This window comes from Erythrolamprus reginae, chromosome 3, assembly GCF_031021105.1.
Source record: "Erythrolamprus reginae isolate rEryReg1 chromosome 3, rEryReg1.hap1, whole genome shotgun sequence".
Classification (NCBI taxonomy): Eukaryota; Metazoa; Chordata; class Lepidosauria; order Squamata; family Dipsadidae; genus Erythrolamprus; species Erythrolamprus reginae.
The window spans coordinates 240,398,368-240,416,704 of NC_091952.1; the positions used below are offsets into that span (position 1 = coordinate 240,398,368).

Sequence of the window (18,337 nt, forward strand, 5' to 3'; positions counted from 1 at the left end):
AGAAATCCTTTCTATTGAATTTCGAGACTTGCTAATTAACGCCAGCCATCGGCGGCTCGGCTTTTCTCTCAGGGGAGAAGTAGCGGTTTAGCCTCCCGCGGCTCCTCTCGCCGCTGGCTATTCCTGCTGCCGTTTTGGGTTATTTACAATCCTTCGGCCTGGAGGTCATTAGGCAAGTCTATTTATTATCTTTTAAGGGCTTTACCTCCCGCGGTGTGAGACGCTTCCCTCTCAGTCTCCTGGACTTAGCCGGCCGTTTCTTTTAAAACTTTTACGGAACGGTTTCGTTTTTGGCGCGAAGGCCTTCGCGCCCTGTAATTTAGTACCTCGTGTTGGCCTCCTGCCGGCCGTTAGTGCTTCAGTCCACCGCCTGGATCCTTGGAGTGGGCTTTGAGACGCTCAGGCTTAATTCTCCACCGGCCAGTCCTCCAACCAGGGTGCCTTGGTTACTTTAATTGAAGTTTAGGGAGGCTGGCCACGCTGTATTTGGGAACACGAACTCTGGGTTTGCCCAGATTGCTCTCAAGTCGCAGCAGCTCCGAGGCCTAGGAGCAGGATCCCACTCCTCTTGGGAAAGCTTGGAATTCTTCTCCCCCCTATAAATCAGATTTCTTTTGGCTCAAGCCTTGTCTTCTGTAAATTGTCAGACTATGGCTTCCTTTCCCAAGAGAAGCACCACTCAGGGTCCCAGAGAGGCCAGGCCTACAGGTGATGAGATAACCAGTATCCCCCAGGCCTCGGCCCCCTCTTCTGCCATAGCCCGCCCCTTGACCAGAACCACCAAGGCTGAGAAGAGAAGGGACCAAGCCCTACAAAAAATTCATGATAAATCTGCTAAACGCTTGAAAGTGCAGGCCCAAGTGCTCAGCAGTCTTGACCCCCCAGAGGCTCCTATCCTGCCTCTCTCTGGTGTCACTGTGTTATCTCTGGATGAGCCAAACCTAGACAGACCCCAACCTAATCTATGGGGCTTAGGTCCAGAGGAACCAGATATCGTTGAAGAATCTTCCCAGCCAGGAACCTCTCAGGCCATCAGAGATTCTTCTGTCACTCCTGCTGATATTTCTAGCCTCCCTCCAGAGTTCCAATCCATTTTCTCTGTGTTGTCCAAGGCCATTGATGCCAAGCTTTCTGCCATCAATGTGCCCTCTTTACCTCTTCCTCCTCCTCGTCCCCTCCGTCCCTTGAATTCTCCTTCAGCAGTCAGAGCTCCTATTCAGGAAGAATCAGATTCTTCTCAGGATGATTATGATCAGGATATGGAAGAGGATGAGGATCCATGTCAAGGCCTCTCGGACGATGAGGAATCCCAAATCAAGGTTCCTTCTCCAGTTACTATTTTTCCCTCTCAATTGTTCAAATCTCTCCTTCTCAAGGCTAGAGTTTCCACAGGGCTAGCGGCACAAGAGAAGCAGGCCACTACATCCAAAATTGTTTAAAGATGCTTTGCTTAAGCAGTGGGAGTTTCCAGCATCAGGGCTTAACCCCACCACCAAAGACAAAAGATTGTATAAATTATCCCCCTCTTATGAGGATCTCTTATCCTGCCCTAAGCCTGATGAACCGGTAAAAACCCTACACTCTGCGGCTGCAGTTCCAGGCGAAGCAGAAGAGGTTCTCCGCCCAGAGGACAAGAGGATTGAACAGATGCTCAAGAGAGGGTTCACCGCAGATTCCTGGGCTATTAAAAGCTCCGCATCTGCTTCCTTTTTTTCTAGAGCCATGCTCCTATGGCTTCGTCAACTTCAACAACATATTCCTCCCGATGACTTAAGAGGTCAACAGGACTTCAACAAGGTATTTGCGGCCGCCCAATACGTGGCTGATGCCACACTGCAATCCACCAGATTCGCAGCCAAGTCCATTGCGGCCTCCACAACGGCCAGAAGACTCCTCTGGCTTCGCCCATGGCAGGCAGGAGTACGTCAGAAGTGGCAGTTAGCTTTAGGTCCATTAAAACGCGACCTCCTATTTGGAGATCTCCTAGACCCACTCCTAACTGAAACCACGGACAAGAAAAAAGTATTGGGCCCGACTACCAAAAAGACCACTAAGACGCAGTCCTTTCGTCGACCGGGGCGCCAACAAGATCAGGCGCCCACTTACCAGAGGAATCCAGGTCAGTACTCCCCTCGTTTTCGTTCCCAAGGTAGGAACCCCAGGGGTAAGGGATACCGCTACCAGAGAGGAGCGTCCTCTAACAGGGCTTCTAAAAAGCCCAGATGGTAATCCCCCTTCGGTCCCCATAGGGGGGCGCCTGGCCTACTTCTCCTCTAGCTGGCGCCAATCTTCCAAGGACCCCTGGGTCATTGATACAGTTCAAAAAGGTCTCCTTTTAGAGTTTATTTCTCCCCCCCAAACGTTTTATTTCCTGCCCTTCTCCCAGTACTCCCTCTGCTCATACCCGGATGGAGGAAGCCATCTCCCATTTATTATCCATTAGAGCCATCCAGCCGGTCCCCTCCGGTCAGAGAGGCCGGGGTTTTTACTCCATCCTCTTTATGGTCCCTAAGACCTCCGGAGGTTGGAGAGCTATCTTGGACCTCAAAAGGCTGAATTTATTCATCAAATATAGAAAGTTCAAGATGCATTCCCTGTCATCTATCTTAGCAGCTATTCATCCGGGGGACTTCATGGCTTCCTTAGACCTCACTGAGGCCTACCTCCATATCCCCATTGCCAAATGCCACAGAAAATTCTTACGTTTCTCCTTCCAGGGCAGACATTTCCAGTATAGGGCTATGCCATTTGGTCTCTCCTCGGCCCCTAGAGTCTTCACAAAGCTTTTGGGGTCCTTGGCGGCCTATATCCGGGCCAAGCCCATCCACATTTTATGTTATTTAGATGACATTTTAGTTCATGGAAATTCTCTAGAGGAAGTAAAGGTAAACCTTTCTGTCACCATGTCAGTTTTACAGACCCATGGCTTTTCTATTAACTTTGATAAAAGCCACCTTCAGCCTTCTACTTCCATATTGCATCTGGGATCTATCATTAATTCAGAATCATCCCAAGTTTTCCTCTCCCCTGAGAGGAAACATAATATAGGGGAGTTGATTTCCCGCATTTTACCCCTGCAATCAGTCTCCATAGTCACCTTGTCCTCCCTTTTGGGTAAAATGGTGTCGTGCATAGGCATCATTCCCTGGGCTCGTCTCCATGCCAGGGAACTACAGTGGCTCCTATTACCCTTTCAGAGATCGGGGCTCAGCAACTCAAGTCGTCGCATTGCCATTCCATCGATGGTTCGCAGATCTCTCAGGTGGTGGATGTCTCCGGCCATGGACAAGGGATCCCCTTTCAGGTCCCCGGACCAATTCGTCATCACCACAGATGCCAGTCTATCAGGATGGGGCGCCCATGCCCAGGGGATGATAGCCCAGGGCACGTGGTCACCGGAGGAAGCTTCCAGGCCAATCAATTGGCTAGAGTTAAGAGCCGTATCCCTGGCTCTAAAACAGTTCAAGCCTCGCATCCCCAACCGGCACGTTCTCATTCTCACCGACAACATAGCCACAAAAAGCCACATCTGCAGACGGGGGCACGAGATCCAAGGCTCTCATGAGGGAGGCCCTCAAGTTAGGCCTTTGGGCAGAAAAACACCTTCAGTCGCTCCTAGCCGATCACATCTCGGGGAGCCTCAACGTCCAGGCGGATTGGCTCTCTCGAGCAACGATAGACCCAGGAGAGTGGAATCTACATCAAGACCTGTTCCATCAAATCAGCCTCAGATTCGGCCTACCAGTGCTGGATCTCTTTGCGACCGAAGCGAATGCCCAACTCCCTCGATTCTTCTCCAGGTTTCCATCCCCGGGAGCAGAAGCAACCAATGCCCTCAGGAGCCCCTGGCCCCCAGGACTCCTGTATGCATTCCCTCCAATTCCAATTCTTCCGGACGTGATTCACAAGGTCCTCATCGAGAGGGCCCGAGTAATCCTAATCGCCCCTCATTGGCCCCGCCGGCCCTGGTTCGCGGATCTCCAACAGCTGTCCGTCCAGGACCCCTGGCGACTCCCCGTTTCGGGGGATATGCTACGGCAGGGGGCCTCATTCCATCCAGACCCGGAGTGGTTCCACCTCACCGCCTGGCTGTTATCAGGAGAGACTTAGAACTGCGTGGACACGACCCCGACACAGTGGAGGTCATCTTAAAGGCCAGAAGAGATTCGACCAATCGAATCTACGACCATACATGGTCCAAGTTTCACCAGTGGTGTCTACAGGAAGGTCTTTCTCCCCTGTGCATTCCCATACACAGGATCATTTCCTTCCTTATGCAAGGTTTCCATCAAGGCCTTTCCACCAGTACTCTCCGTCGTCATCTGGCGGCCATTTCCTCTGTCCTAGCAGGGCCCCGCAGACAGCCTCTCCGTTCCTTCCCAGAAGTTCAGGAATTCCTCAAGGGTATAGCCAACCTCAGACCTTCTAAGGTCCACAGATATCCATCCTGGGATTTGCCACGGGTTCTCCATTCCCTCACGCAGGCACCCTACGAACCCCTAAAATCTGCGTCCCTCAGGTACCTATCCTTTAAGGTAGCATTCCTGGTGGCAATTACCTCTGCCCGACGCATTTCGGAGTTGGCTGCCCTTTCAATCAGGCAGGACCTCTGCCAATTCCATCAGGACAAGGTAGTCTTACGACTGGACCCCACCTTCTTACCTAAGGTCAGTTCCATGTTCCACAGAACCCAGGATATTGTCTTACCTTCTTTCTGCCTCCAACGGGACCATCCCTTGGCAATTAGATGGCACACCCTGGACCTCATTAGAGCGCTGAGGATCTATATCCAACGCACAGGACCCTTTCGGAGGTCGGAAGCACTTTTTGTAGCCTATCACCCCAGAGTCATGGGTGCCAAAGTGTCTTCAACAGTGATAGGCCGTTGGATCAGAGGGACTATCTCTAAGGCCTACGAGTCGGCCTCCCTCTCAGTTCCAAAGAACATCACAGCGCATTCCACCAGGAGCGCAGCCACTTCGGCCGCTTGGGCGACTCAAGTCCCGTTGGAGGAGGTCTGCAAAGCAGCCACTTGGGCCTCGCCAAATTCCTTCATCAGGCACTACAAGATTGACTCTTACGCCTCAGCGGACGCTGCCTTCGGCAGAAGGGTACTCCAATCCGTTATCTCTCACGATAGCAATCTAATCCCACCCTAGGGACCAATCTATTGGGTATGTCCCATGTGACTGCTGGACCCGCTCCTTCAGTACGGAGAATAGGCGTTGATTGCTTACCTGAACGCCTCTTCTCGTACGGTGAGCGGGTACAGCAGTCATTTCCCGCCCTTGTATGTGTCTTCTATACCTTCTATAACCTTTCTTTCCTCTAACAATGAGAGTTGAACACTAAAGAGCTTCACATCTGAGCCTAGTCTACGGATTCGCGAATTCTGGGGAAGGGGCGGATCCAGCAAGCTTTTTTAACACTAGGCTCAGTTCCACCGGATTGGACAGGAGCAACCCATGTGACTGCTTTACCCGCTCACCGTACGAGAAGAGGCGTTCAGGTAAGCAATCAACGCCTATTTCAGAAGGTTACAGCCGGGCGCCACTGCCCAGTGGATTGCTGTTTTTGCAATCAGCAGCAGCATTTTCGGCCGATCTGAAGGCCGGAAAGAAGGTGGGGAATCCCAATAGGGAATTCCATGGGCGGAGCTTTGACATCACGAAGACGTCCTTCCTGGAGGCCGAAACAGAGAAGCCCCCCGGCTGTTTCAGAAGGTGACAGCCGGGCGGTGGCGCTTCTCGGCGGCCTCCCGAACCTGAAAAGTTTGGGTTTGGGAGAATGCTGAGAAGCCCCCCGGCTGTTTTAAAAGGTGACAGCCGGGCGGCGGCGGCCAGCGGAACGCCATTTTGTGATGTTTTTTCCCCCTTTGCACGCATTAATCGCTTTTACATTGTTTCCTATGGGAAACAATGTTTCGTCTTACGAACTTTTTGCCTTACGAACCTACTTCCGGAACCAATTAAGTTCGTAAGACGAGGTATTACTGTATACTTCTCAATCAGTATACAATATATACTGATTGACAATAAATTTCACATGTTGTCAGCGCATTCAACTTTGTATAAAACAAAGTATTAAATGAGAATATTTCATTCATTTAGATCTAGGATGTGTTCTTTTGAGTGTTCCCTTTATTTTCTTGAGCAGTGTAGATTTATATTTTTGTGTGAAATGGCATGAGGTTTATATTCTTTTCATTGAACTAAACTATTGAACAGTAGTACGTAAGTGTAAGAACTTACCTGGAAGAATTATCCCCGTCCTATGAAATCAGTACTTTGCTGTTTTATATACGTTTTAGGTTGAAAACATTGAGCAAAAATCGACGACTTTCTTCTTGTCAAATAATCACTTCACCAAAATAATTCCAATAAATGACACTTTATTAAATATAGTAGGTTTTTTTTCTCCCTCTTGAAAATATAAATATTGTAGATTAAATTCTTATAAATCTGGGGCAGTTCCATTTAATTCTTTCCATCAACCCCATCTAAAGTAATGGCGCCTAGAGTCATTCAAAATCTGTATTTGACTATAAATATATATATATGTGTATATATATATATATATTTGCAAATTAGTTATTCATTTCTTCATGTTGTGATTTGAGCACCGTACAATATGTGGATATAACTAATGAATTAATCCTGATTATATACAAAGCAGGTACAGTTATAATATTCCAGTGGAGGGATGTTAGATATTGAAAGTAGCAGTACAACAGAATTTACATATGCATGAATGTTTTCTAAAATATGCAATATTCTACTTTATTCTCTGGCTTTTGCTCATTCACAATAATAAATACTGCCATGGAAGGAACTTGAAAATCCTGCTACATTGGAAAGGGTTGAGATTCCTTAAATTTTCCCCCAAACAAAATGCCATTTAAATCACCAATTTGTAGGTCACAAACAGAAACCAATGGAAATTCCATATCTGCAAAAAATATATTTATTTTAAAGTAGAGACACCTCTGGATATATATATATATATATATATATACGGTATATATATACTGTTCAAAAAAATAAAGGGAACACTTAAACAACACAATAACTCCAAGTAAATCAAACTTTTGTGAAATCAATGTCCACTTGGGAAGCAACACTGATTGACAATCAATTTCACATGCTGTTGTGCACATTCAACTTTGTACAGAATAAAATATTCCATGAGAATAATTCATTTATTCAGATCTAGGATGTGTTCTTTGCGTGTTCCCTATAATTTTTTGAGCAGTGTATCATTTTAAAGTTCTAAATGAAATAAAAATGGAAGCTTAGGCACAAACTTGGCAGATGGTGATAGTGTAGGCTCAAAAATCAAGCAGCTTTTTGTTAAGTTAATTTTATATTACTAACAAAATACTAGGAAAGAAATTATGCAGTAGATATTCCATGGCAATTGGTTATTTTATAGAACTACCCAAAACCGAATGCATGTGTAAAATCCTAGCCATGGTTAACAGCTCAATCTTGGATTATTAAATTTTTATTTCCAACCTCCTTTCAAATATTCCCTAAGTTTACCTTAATCACATTTAAGAATTAACAGGGCAGCCTTTATGAATCCTATTTTATTCTCCCAATCAAATTACAGTACATTGAAACCTAGATTAATGACTTCAGGGAGGATTTAATGCTGCAGAGAATTTTTCTTCCAATGCAGCTGAAGGCAAGCATAACTTATGCATTTACACTCAGCTTCTAGCTTTTGTTATCCTTTTATAATCGGTAACATGGAAACAGCATGGATTCAGGTTGAGAATTCAGGGGCAGTTCCCCAATTGACTGCATATATCTAAGCAATGCTAAAAAACATAACTTATTTACTATGGCCCTTAAACAAAGAAACAAACACAACTGAGTTAATTTGTGTCTCTGGGCATCCATATAGCAAACAAGGGTGAGGGTTTGGGTTTTTTTGGCCTTTTGATGTAGTCATTAAGCTTTTAATATTGATGTATCTGACAGTCATTTAGCCGATTATTAAGCAAAGCAAGATTGGACATGGATTGTACCTAGGTGGAAAACCCCCCTACTAATAAAGGTCTATAGCTGGAGATCAGACTGGAGAAAGCATTTGAGAAAACAGTAGTTTAGATAGTCCTTGGCTTATGACCATCATGGAGCCTGCCCATCATAAGTGTTTTATAAGACAACCATGATAATGTAAATCACCCACACCAGAGGTGGGCAAAGTTGGCTCTTCTACGATTTGTGGACTTCAACTCCCAGAATTCCTGAGCCAATCACACTAGCTCAGGAATTCTGGGAGTTGAAGTCCACATGTCATAGAAGAGCCAACTTTGCCTACCCCTGACCCACACGATACGCTCAGTTTTATAAGTTTTATGGCTGCCGTTTAGCTACCGCAACTGTCGTGAGCCGAACTGATGTTTTGCTATGGGCTAGTTTTGCTAAAAATTGGAAAGCCGTTTTTCACCAAAGGCATTGCAAATCTTGGCCACCTGACCATAGGATGCTGCAGTGCTTGCAGTGCAGTCATGTGACTGTTGGGGAGCGGCCATTAGAACTTCAGAACAGGGTCATGTGAATCCCTGGTTGTAAGCCCAGGACTACTTGTACATCATATCCATATTGCAGCTAAGAAGGGTACATGGATGTATCTGTTGTGGCCCGTCCGTGTCCTACTCAGCTGATCACGGGTTCTGAGGATCGAGAGATGGGTGTGTTTTGGTATCCTAGGCTAGTGGCACCCGAGTGTGATAGTGAGGAGGTCGGAGAGGATGTGAAGTCAGAGGCCGAAAGCCACCCAGGGTCTGTTGCACCTCCAGAGGTGCCCTGACTCAGAAGAGGAAGAGCCTCTTCTCGATGCAAGAGCGCGCAGAAGTATTAGCAGGCAGGAATGGCTGAACAGGAAAAGATCTATATGTGAATAGCTCTACAGAACAATTAGCCACGCCTTCTGGCTATATAAGGGCAAATCTTGTGATGAGAGAGTGCGGAAGTCAACTGTATGGATTGAGCGATGGATTGATCGGAGTTGAATATGGAACTAATGAGTATATTAGAAGGAACTTCTTATCTCCGGGCTGCCTGCCAAGTCAAGTGAGTCAGTGCAAATACTAACTGGGGAATCAAAGAAGAAATAACTATGAACTTTGATATCTGTTCTCGAAGGATAATTAGCTGGCACAGATAAGACATTCCTTGCTTGTCGCTGCATTTTGAAAACCTTTCTGTAATATAGATATAGAATTACATGTTTAAAACTTGCAAACTTTGGGTATGTGGACTTATTTCTTGAAGGGCTCATTGTGGAGTCAGAATAGTATCTATGAAGTTGAGGGCAACTTTAAGGAGACTTTATCTTTGTAGACTGTATGAAAAGAGTGTTAAAATTATACTTCATTTTGGGCTGCTGCTGCTGTGAGGGATTGCCTTGGTTCTCCAGAATGAGACAGAAATAAAAGATCCTTGATGTGTGTCAGGTTTTAATCCTGCCAGGATGAAGCACTGCTGCTAAGATTTCAGTCTACGGCAAGTTTCAGAGCTCCCAAGCTACAACGTTCAGAAGCCCGTTAGCTGCCACAGCACAATTTTTTAAAGATCTCAACTGGTTAAGTCTTGACCAGCTTTGGGATTCTTCTAGTTAAGCATTTGTTAAGGGCACCCAAAGGTGTTTTTTTCAAAGGCAACTGGGCTTTCTTGTTTTTTTTTTTGAAGACCTTTTGTTTCTCACCCAAGAAGCTGCTTCAACCCTGGCAACCACAGCCTGGATGACTGAGAATCTCTGTAGACCAAAGTCTTGAAAAATGACTGCATTTCCCTTCCTTGGTAGAATATGCTGAGTACGGATGGTACGGAAGAGCCTAGATCACATGATGTATTTGTTGTGGCTGGATCACGTCCAGCTCTTTTAGTCACAGACTTTGATGAGGATGAGCCAGATCCATCTGGGGGTCACAGGTCACTGTATCAAAGGAGTCAAGACAGTGAAAGAGAGGGAGAGTTGGGGTCTGGGGATACTCTGGAGGCAGCAGACCTGCCAGATGTGATAGAGTCAGAGAAAGAGGGGGATGTGATGGATCCTATTCTAGACGCAAGAGTGAGAAGAATGCGAGGGAGACAGGAGTATTTCCGGCAACAGAGATCACGTCATCACAGGTAGCACAAAAGGGGAGGAGAAAGGAAGATCGTTTGCAGAATTGCAACTTTTGTTTCCGAGTAGAGAGAGAGCTAACAGCTGAAGTATGTGTCTGTTTGCAACCTTGCCAAAATCTAGTCTGGGAAAACCTTGTGAGGAACATTTATTATCAGTGGACTGATAACACTGAAGTCTGGGCAGGGAAATGAGTTTTTTTTGAGTTCGCAGCACTCTGCTTTGTAAATAGACTCTTTGTATATGTCAGTTTGGAGTCTGAATTTTCATTGGGGCTAACTGCTGTTAATTGATAGAGCCAGTCAGAATGGTATTTCTCTCCTCCTTGATGTAAAGCCACGAGAAAAAGGAAAACACCATGGGAAGGTGAAGGAAGTTCTCTTCCCTGCTTAGGTGAGGTCTCCAGAACATCGGTGGAAAAGATATCCCGTGATAATGCTCTGATTTTTGCAAATTGCACCTGAGTACCTTATAAAGAACAGCATCCTCACCAACTTTAACCTGTTTTCTGAGGTTCCTCTCTGCACTACGTGTTTTGCATGGATCTTCTAGCTGAAGTTGACGTTCTTCTTCCTCTCCTTGTTCCGTTTTTGTTTTCCAACACGGCTGATTGCCATTATTCCTGTCCTAAATTACCGTGTTTTTTGGAGTATAAGACACACCGGAATATAAGACGCACCTTAGTTTTGGGGGAGGAAAATAGAGAAAAGAATCTGCTTACCAGGTATTCATCTGGCTAGTGTCCTTAGCCAGCAGATTATTTTATCCCCTGGTTAGGGCTTAAAAAAACCTTTATCTTGAGAGAGTAACAATGAAAGAGCTTACAAGCTGGTAAGAGCTGGGAACATTATTAGTACCTGGTTAAGGCTGGAAAGAAACATTCGGAGCTAGTAAAGCAACGAAATAAACACTACAAAAACAAGGTTTGGAAAGCATTCTTTGCAGAGAGTAACAATGAAAGAGCTTGCAAGTGGGTAAGAGCTGGGAACATCGTTAGCACCTGGTTAGGGCTGGAAAGAAACATTTGGAGCAAGTTAGACCAAAAAAAAAAAACCCCTGCAAAGACTTAGTACTTGGAAAATATTATTCGCAGAGAGTAACAATGAAAGAGCTTGCAAACTGGTAAGAGTTGGGAACATTGTTAGCACCTGCTTAGGCTGCAAAGAAACTTATTTGGAACAAGTTAGAGCAATGAAAAAACCCCTGGAAAGTCTTAGGGCTTGGAAAACATTATTTGCAGAGAGGAACAACGAAAAAGCCTGCAAAGTAAGAGCTTTGAAGATCTTTAGCAGCTAGTTAGGGGAGGGGGGAGCTACATTCAGAGTATAAGGCGCACCCAAATAATCAGCCTCTTTTAGGGAGGAAAAAGTTGCGTCTTATATTCCGATAAATACAGTACTCAGAATACATAGGCAGTGCTTCTGTATCCTTTCTATCCATATTTCTTCAGCCTCCTCCTCTGCCTTCGGATGGCTGTTTCCACCGTCTTCCTCATCGCAAAAGTTTCTCCTTTGCTATAGAAGGGCCTAGAGCCAAATGTTGCAACAGGGTTTGTTGCAAAGCGCAGGAGAATTTACAAGCCACAAAAATGAATGAGCCTAAATTCCACTGACCACATCCTATACGAACTAAAGTTCAGCCAATTTGGAATGAACTTGAAATGCATGTCTTCTTTTCAAGATGTTTATCGTTCCCATCGCTTTCACCGTACTTCCACTGTAATGGTTTAAAATGCATTATGTACGGCAGACTCTACCTCCATCCCCTTCACAAGATTAAAGGAACAATTGCAATATTATAAAACTTGCATTATTTGGATGCCATTAATTGAATGGGCTTTGTGTTTTTTCTGCAAATTCTCCAGTGTGCCCTGCGTCTATGGTCTATGTTACGGTTGTCAAACTCATCACGTGACGTATCACAACATATCACAACACCTTTTGCCTTCGCGGAACTGGAGAGGGTGAGGCCTGCATTTGATGCATTTAGCCTGCGAGCTGTCAGTTTGACACCCCTGGTCTATAATATCTAGCAATATTTTTTTGCTCCAAGTGTGTCCACTTAGAAATTCCTTTTTGTGGCTGGTTTGATCAGTCAGCAAACTAAGTCTGCCTACAGCAGGATTCCCCAAACTTGGCTTCTTTAAGACATGTGGACTTCAACTCCCAGAATTCCCTAGCCCCAGGGAATTCTAGGAATTGAAACCCATGTGTCTTAATCTTGCCAAGGCTTGGAAATACTGATCTATAGCAATATGACCTCTGCCCATATGACTTATACAGATTGATGGGCTTATTAATGGAGTTAAAACATTAGAGTGCACAGCCACCTCCTTCCAAGTCACTAGCTTGCACACAGATACTTTCTTTTGTGCTTTTTGAAAACCAAAATATAGTTTGGCGAGGGCAAAAAGAAATCTAAAGCACACAGAGTTCGTTTTTAAAATCCTTATTTGGATGGTAACTCTACTTAGCTTTTTCTTTTCAGTGGCTTTCAAATTTTCTCTCCTCTAGTATTTCTATCCACAAGAGTTTCTCTGCAGTTTGCAAAGATTTTAGATATCAGTAGTACCTCTAGATACGAGTTGCTCCACCTGCGAGTATTCCAAGTTACGAGCCACGACACGAGCGAAATTTCTGTTCGACACCCAAGCTCAAATTCGGGATACAAGCCGAGCTTCCACTAGGTGGCGCAAGAATCCTTGCTTCTGGTTATCTCAGCGCGAAAAACAAAGTCTAAAGGCATTCGTTCGAGATGCGAGTTGATCGACTTACGAGCTCGGGTCTGGAACGAATTAAATTTGTATGTCGAGGTACCACTGTACGTCACCAGTTTATGAAAACAGTCCCGATCTACTAGGGCAGTGGTTCTCAACCTGGGGGTCGAGACCCCTTTTGGGTGTGTGTGTGTGTCAAATGACCATTTCATGGGGTCGCCTAAGACCATAGGAAAAGACAAATTTCCCATGGTGTTAGGAACTAAACCTTCTATTCTGGCTCCTTGGAACATATTTTTACAATCTGACCAATCAGGCGTTTACAGTGGGGGTGTCCCTCTGACCTTCCTGCCAATCAGCTTAAAGCTCTGTTGGGAGAATTGGCGCTAGACTTATGATTGGGGGTCACCACAATATGAGGAACTGCATTAAGGGCTCGCGACATTTGAAAGATTGAGAACCACTGTACTAGAGGCAAACAGAGTACATTTTAAAGGGTGGGGGAAAGATGAAGGGAAAACTTTGCATTCATAGAAGCTACTCTAGCATCACCAATCTTTTCAATGAAAAATTGCTGAATCTTCTAGGAAAGCCCTGACATTCTCAAAACCCAAGATGGAGCGGACTTCTCTAAAAGTGTACATAGAGGCACACTTATGAGTACGAAATGTCATCATACAGCATTCATCTCTTTCTTCTCAATTACTCAATTTTGGCTTTATTTAGAGCAATCAATCTTGTTTCCCTTGCAACATATGTTTTAGTGGAAGCAAATATTCCGACTTTTATTCTTCAAAGCCCTGTTATTGTATTTGATCAAAACATTGACTTTTGCCCCATATTTGAACGTCAGGTCATCTGCAGAAGAGTTCATAGGTTCACCTAGTAGCTCCCAGTGTTGACAACATGTTGGAGAGTTGGACTCGAGTAGTTCCACTTTTTTGTTGTTCTTCTTCTTGCCAATGACAGAAAGAATTTATGCTACCAATCCAAGTCTTGTAATCTTGGCAAAAAGGAAGGAATGAATGATGAATACAATCGGCTTTGGACAAGAATGCAGGTCCAGTTGCTGAAATCAGAGCACAAAGAGATAAGGAGTTATTGTGTGTGGTTAATTCTGAACTGGGTCCAGAATTCGTCGCCCAAGCCACAGAATATTTTAGTTGAAATGTAGCATTATTTCTCAGCATTATGACTGAAGCTTTGGTAAATACAGGGATACCTCGGTCAGTGTTCCCTCTAATTTTTGGGGGGGATTGGCGGAAAAGTATAGTGTCTGAGCGGCAGTCCCCTTGGGACTGGGCGGCACAGAAATAATGAATGAATGAATGAATGAATGAACGAACAAACAAACAAACAAACAAACAAACAAACAAACAAACAAAAAACCCACCCTGTTTTGCCTCAGAGAATTTCAAAATAAAATACTGTACTGTGTGTCTATAACAGTGAGCTCATAATAGGGCAACTCTATCAATATCAAAATGCCACTTAAATAGTTGAGCTAGTTTCAAACTAGATTTTGATTTTCTTTCTCTCTTCCTTACTCCCATTCTTTTTCTTTCTCTTTTCCTTCCTCTCTTTTTTCTATCTGTTTCTCTCTCTTCCTCTCTTCCTCTCTCTCTCCTTCCCTCTCACTCGTTCCCTCTTGGCTTCTGGGCAGGTTTGGAAAACTCTGAGTTGATGATGATTTTTAAGTGAGCGATTGCTCACTGCTCAGCTTAGAGGGAACTATGACCTCGGTACTCGACTGCTTCAAAACTCGTCGAATTTGGTTCTTGATGCATTTTGACATGGAAATGTTGTCACATTACTTGGGACTTGGTTTAGTACCTGATGTGCTATTCTAGGAAGAGGGGGACAGCTGACAGGAAGTCAGCCATGCTGGGACGATAGCTTGGGTTGTAGTAAAAATAAAATATGTTCTCTTGGGAACCAAGGACATTCTCATACCTGGCCAAGAGAAGGAGGAGTGATGTCACCAGATCAGTGGATGCTGCCTTGATTGGGCCAAGGGACATTGTTTGAGATTGAGAGAAAAACTTACTATTAGGTGAAAACCGTGGGAACCTTCAGAGTCGGTTTTCACTAGACATGTGCCAATATGGTATGTCCAATAAAGCTGTTCTTTGAGGAATCCACCTGCCTCGGAGTTTTTACTGGCAATGGATCTAATACTTGGAACCCTGACAGAAGTTTTTCTGTGGAATGGATTTTTTTGCCTCGTCTTACAAACTATTTTCAATTTACAAACCCAAGCTGACGCCACTGGGATGCCCCGCATCTGGACTTCTGTTGCCAGCGAAGTGCCCGTTTTTGCGCTGCTGATATTCCCCCGAGGCTCCCCTCCATAGGAAACACCACCTCCAGACTTCCGCATTTTTGCAATGCTGCAGGGGAATCCCAGCAGCGCAAAAACGGGCGCTTCACTGGCAACAGAAGTTGTGGGAGGTGGGGTTTCCCAGCGAGGGGAGCCTCAGTGAAATCACAGCATCACAAAAACACGGAAGTCCGGAGGTGGGGTTTCCCATGGAGGGGAGCCTCAGGGGAATCCCAGCAGCGCAAAAACGGGCGCTTCGGTTGGCAAAAGGGGTGAATTTTGGGCTTGCACTCATTAATCGCTTTTCCATTGATTCCTATGGGAAACATTGTTTCGTCTTACAAACTTTTCACCTTAAGAACCTCGTCACGGAACCAATTAAGTTTGTAAGACAAGGTATCACTGTAATCAGATGCTACAAATGATAACTCTTCATCCCCAGCTGTGTTGAAAAACAGCCCGCTACTCTTACCATTTCACCTTCCTTTCCTCCAAAGTCCAAATAGAGCGTCCGAATCCCATCATCTGAAGATGACTTTAGCTTCTCGTAGGGATACTGGAAGATGGTTTTGGGAAAGGCACCAACTTGGGGTTCGGTGGTGAGGGAAAATCCATGATCATAATGGATGGTCAAACGGCACTCCTGGTTTTTGTACGTGCAGGCTGAAGAAGGAAGCAAGAACAAACAGGATTGATGGCACTTTGGAAGAATGATATTGCCAATAAAAGATTATGAGGCCACTCTGCTACTGGTAGTAGCTTGGGGATTAATAGTCATGCTAATGAGTTCCCTGCTAATTGGAAAGAAGTTCCAGTGATTGTAACAATGAGGTTAATATAGCACAAAGGTTTCAGCACAGCTGACCGTGCACCATTAAAACGTGGTAAGATCCATAGTGTAATACCAATTGCTGTCTGTGTTTAATTAAAAAGGGAGTTGGGTATCTTATAACATCCCTGAATCAGGTTTATCAGCCTTGGGGAAAATACTACAGTCAAGGACATGGAGTCAAGTGTAAACTTTCAGTGAACGGGAGACATTTAGCTATTGGTCTTGATTTTCAAAAATTCTAGATGCTAATATAGAAACATAGAAGACTGACAGCAGAAAAAGACTTCACGGTCCATCTAGTCTGCCCTTATACTATTTCCTGTATTTTATCTTACAATAGATATATGTTTATCCCAGGCATTTTTAAATTGAGTTACTGTGGATTTACCAACCACGTCTGCTGGAAGTTTGTTCCAAGGATCTACTACTCTTTCAGTAAAATAATATTTTCTCATGTTGCTTTTGATCTTTCCCCAACTAACTTCAGATTGGGTCCCCTTGTTCTTGTGTTCACTTTCCTATTTCTATCATATCTCCCCTTTCCCTTCTGTCCTCCAGACTATACAGATTGAGTTCATTAAGTCTTTCCTGATATGTTTTATGCTTAAGACCTTCCACCATATTCTTCTTATGATAATAATAATAATAATAACAACAACAACAACAACAACAACAACAACAACAACAGAGTTGGAAGGAACCTTGGAGGTCTTCTAGTCCAACCTCCTGCTTAGGCAGGAAATCCTATACTACTTGAGACAAATGGTTATCTAACATCTTCTTAAAAACTTCCAGTGTTGGAGCATTCACAACTTCTGTAGGCAAGCTGTTCCACTGATTAATTGTTCTAACTATCAGGAAATTTCTACTTAATTCTAAGTTACTTCTCTCCTTGTTTAGTTTCCACCCATTGCCCATGTTACACCAACACTCCGCAGTCTGCATTGGTTGCCGATCAGTTTCCGGTCACAATTCAAAGTGTTGGTTATGACCTATAAAGCCCTTCATGGCATCGGACCAGAATATCTCCGGGACCGCCTTCTGCTGCACGAATCCCAGCGACCAGTTAGGTCCCACAGAGTTGGCCTTCTCCGGGTCCCGTCGACTAAACAATGTCATTTGGCGGGACCCAGGGGAAGAGCCTTCTCTGTGGCAGCCCCGACCCTCTGGAACCAACTCCCCCCCGAGATCAGAATTGCCCCCACCCTCCTCGCCTTTCGTAAGCTTCTTAAAACCCACCTCTGTTGTCAGGCATGGGGAACTGAAATATGCCCTTCCCCCTAGGCCTATACAATTTTGTATAACTATACAAAAAGATATTGACAAAATTGAACGGGTCCAAAGACGGGCTACAAGAATGGTGGAAGGTCTTAAGCATAAAACATATCAGGAAAGACTTCATGAACTCAATCTGTATAGCCTGGAGGACAGAAGGAAAACGGGGGACATGACCGAAACATTTAAATATGTTAAAGGGTTAAATAAGGTCCAGGAGGGAAGTGTTTTTGATAGGAAAGTGAACACAAGAAGAAGGGGACACAATCTGAAGTTAGTTGGGGGAAAGATAAAAAGCAACATGAGAAAATATTATTTTACTGAAAGAGTAGTAGATCATTGGAACAATCTTCCAGCAGACGTGGTTGGTAAAGGATCTGCCATCTAGTATGAGCAACAGATGTTGGATGGAGTTGATTTTGCTCCTTAGCCAGTCACTCCAAACTGCAAAAGAATCCTTTCAACATCTATTGAGATAGACTCTGTTTTGCTACTGGCAGAATCCAAGGAGGTCCACCAAGGTTTTCTCCTGCTCTGGGAGAAGTCAATTGCCAAGAAGCTTCTGGTGCAGTTGATTTACCTGTGGTGACTTCCACGGAAAGCTCAGCTGCGTTGTGGCAACCTTGAACTAGGTTCCGGGTCCACAGTGTAAGGTCTCGGCTACTTTCGGTTTTGAAAAGATGGCTCTCAATCCCTTGTTGTGTGCCCGTCCGAGTGGCAAACGACAAATCTACGCCAGACTGTGGAGAGCCCTTCCCGGGTCCTGAATGTACCAACCTGGAAACAAATTTTAGAATTAACGCATAGTGTGAGGAAACAATCTTAGTGGGAGAAAGACAATTTCACTGGAGATCCCATATGTGTCTACTATTTGTTCTCTTACATTTATAGGAAACTTTTCCTTATGACTAATCAAAATCCTTTTCCTAGACTTTTAATCCTAATTAAAAACTGCATTTCCTTCCTTCCTTCCTTCCTTCCTTCCTTCCTTCCTACCTACCTACCTACCTACCTATTTGATTTTTATGCCGCCCTTCTTCTTAGACGCAGGGCGGCT

At 44.5% G+C, this 18,337-nt stretch overlaps 1 protein-coding gene across 1 annotated transcript in view; it reads right to left on the reverse strand.

Moving 5' to 3' along the window:
* Positions 1-13,547: 13,547 nt before the first annotated feature.
* SNTB1 (syntrophin beta 1) overlaps positions 13,548-18,337 on the reverse strand; it is a 161,964-nt gene continuing 157,174 nt past the window's right edge. Inside the window, exons 5-7 of the mRNA XM_070748250.1 lie at positions 17,861-18,057; positions 15,646-15,836; positions 13,548-13,922 (exon numbers count right to left, since the gene is read on the reverse strand). Coding sequence (XP_070604351.1) covers positions 13,830-13,922; positions 15,646-15,836; positions 17,861-18,057 — 481 coding nt within the window. The 3' untranslated portion in view covers positions 13,548-13,829. The remainder of the gene's footprint in view (positions 13,923-15,645; positions 15,837-17,860; positions 18,058-18,337) is intronic.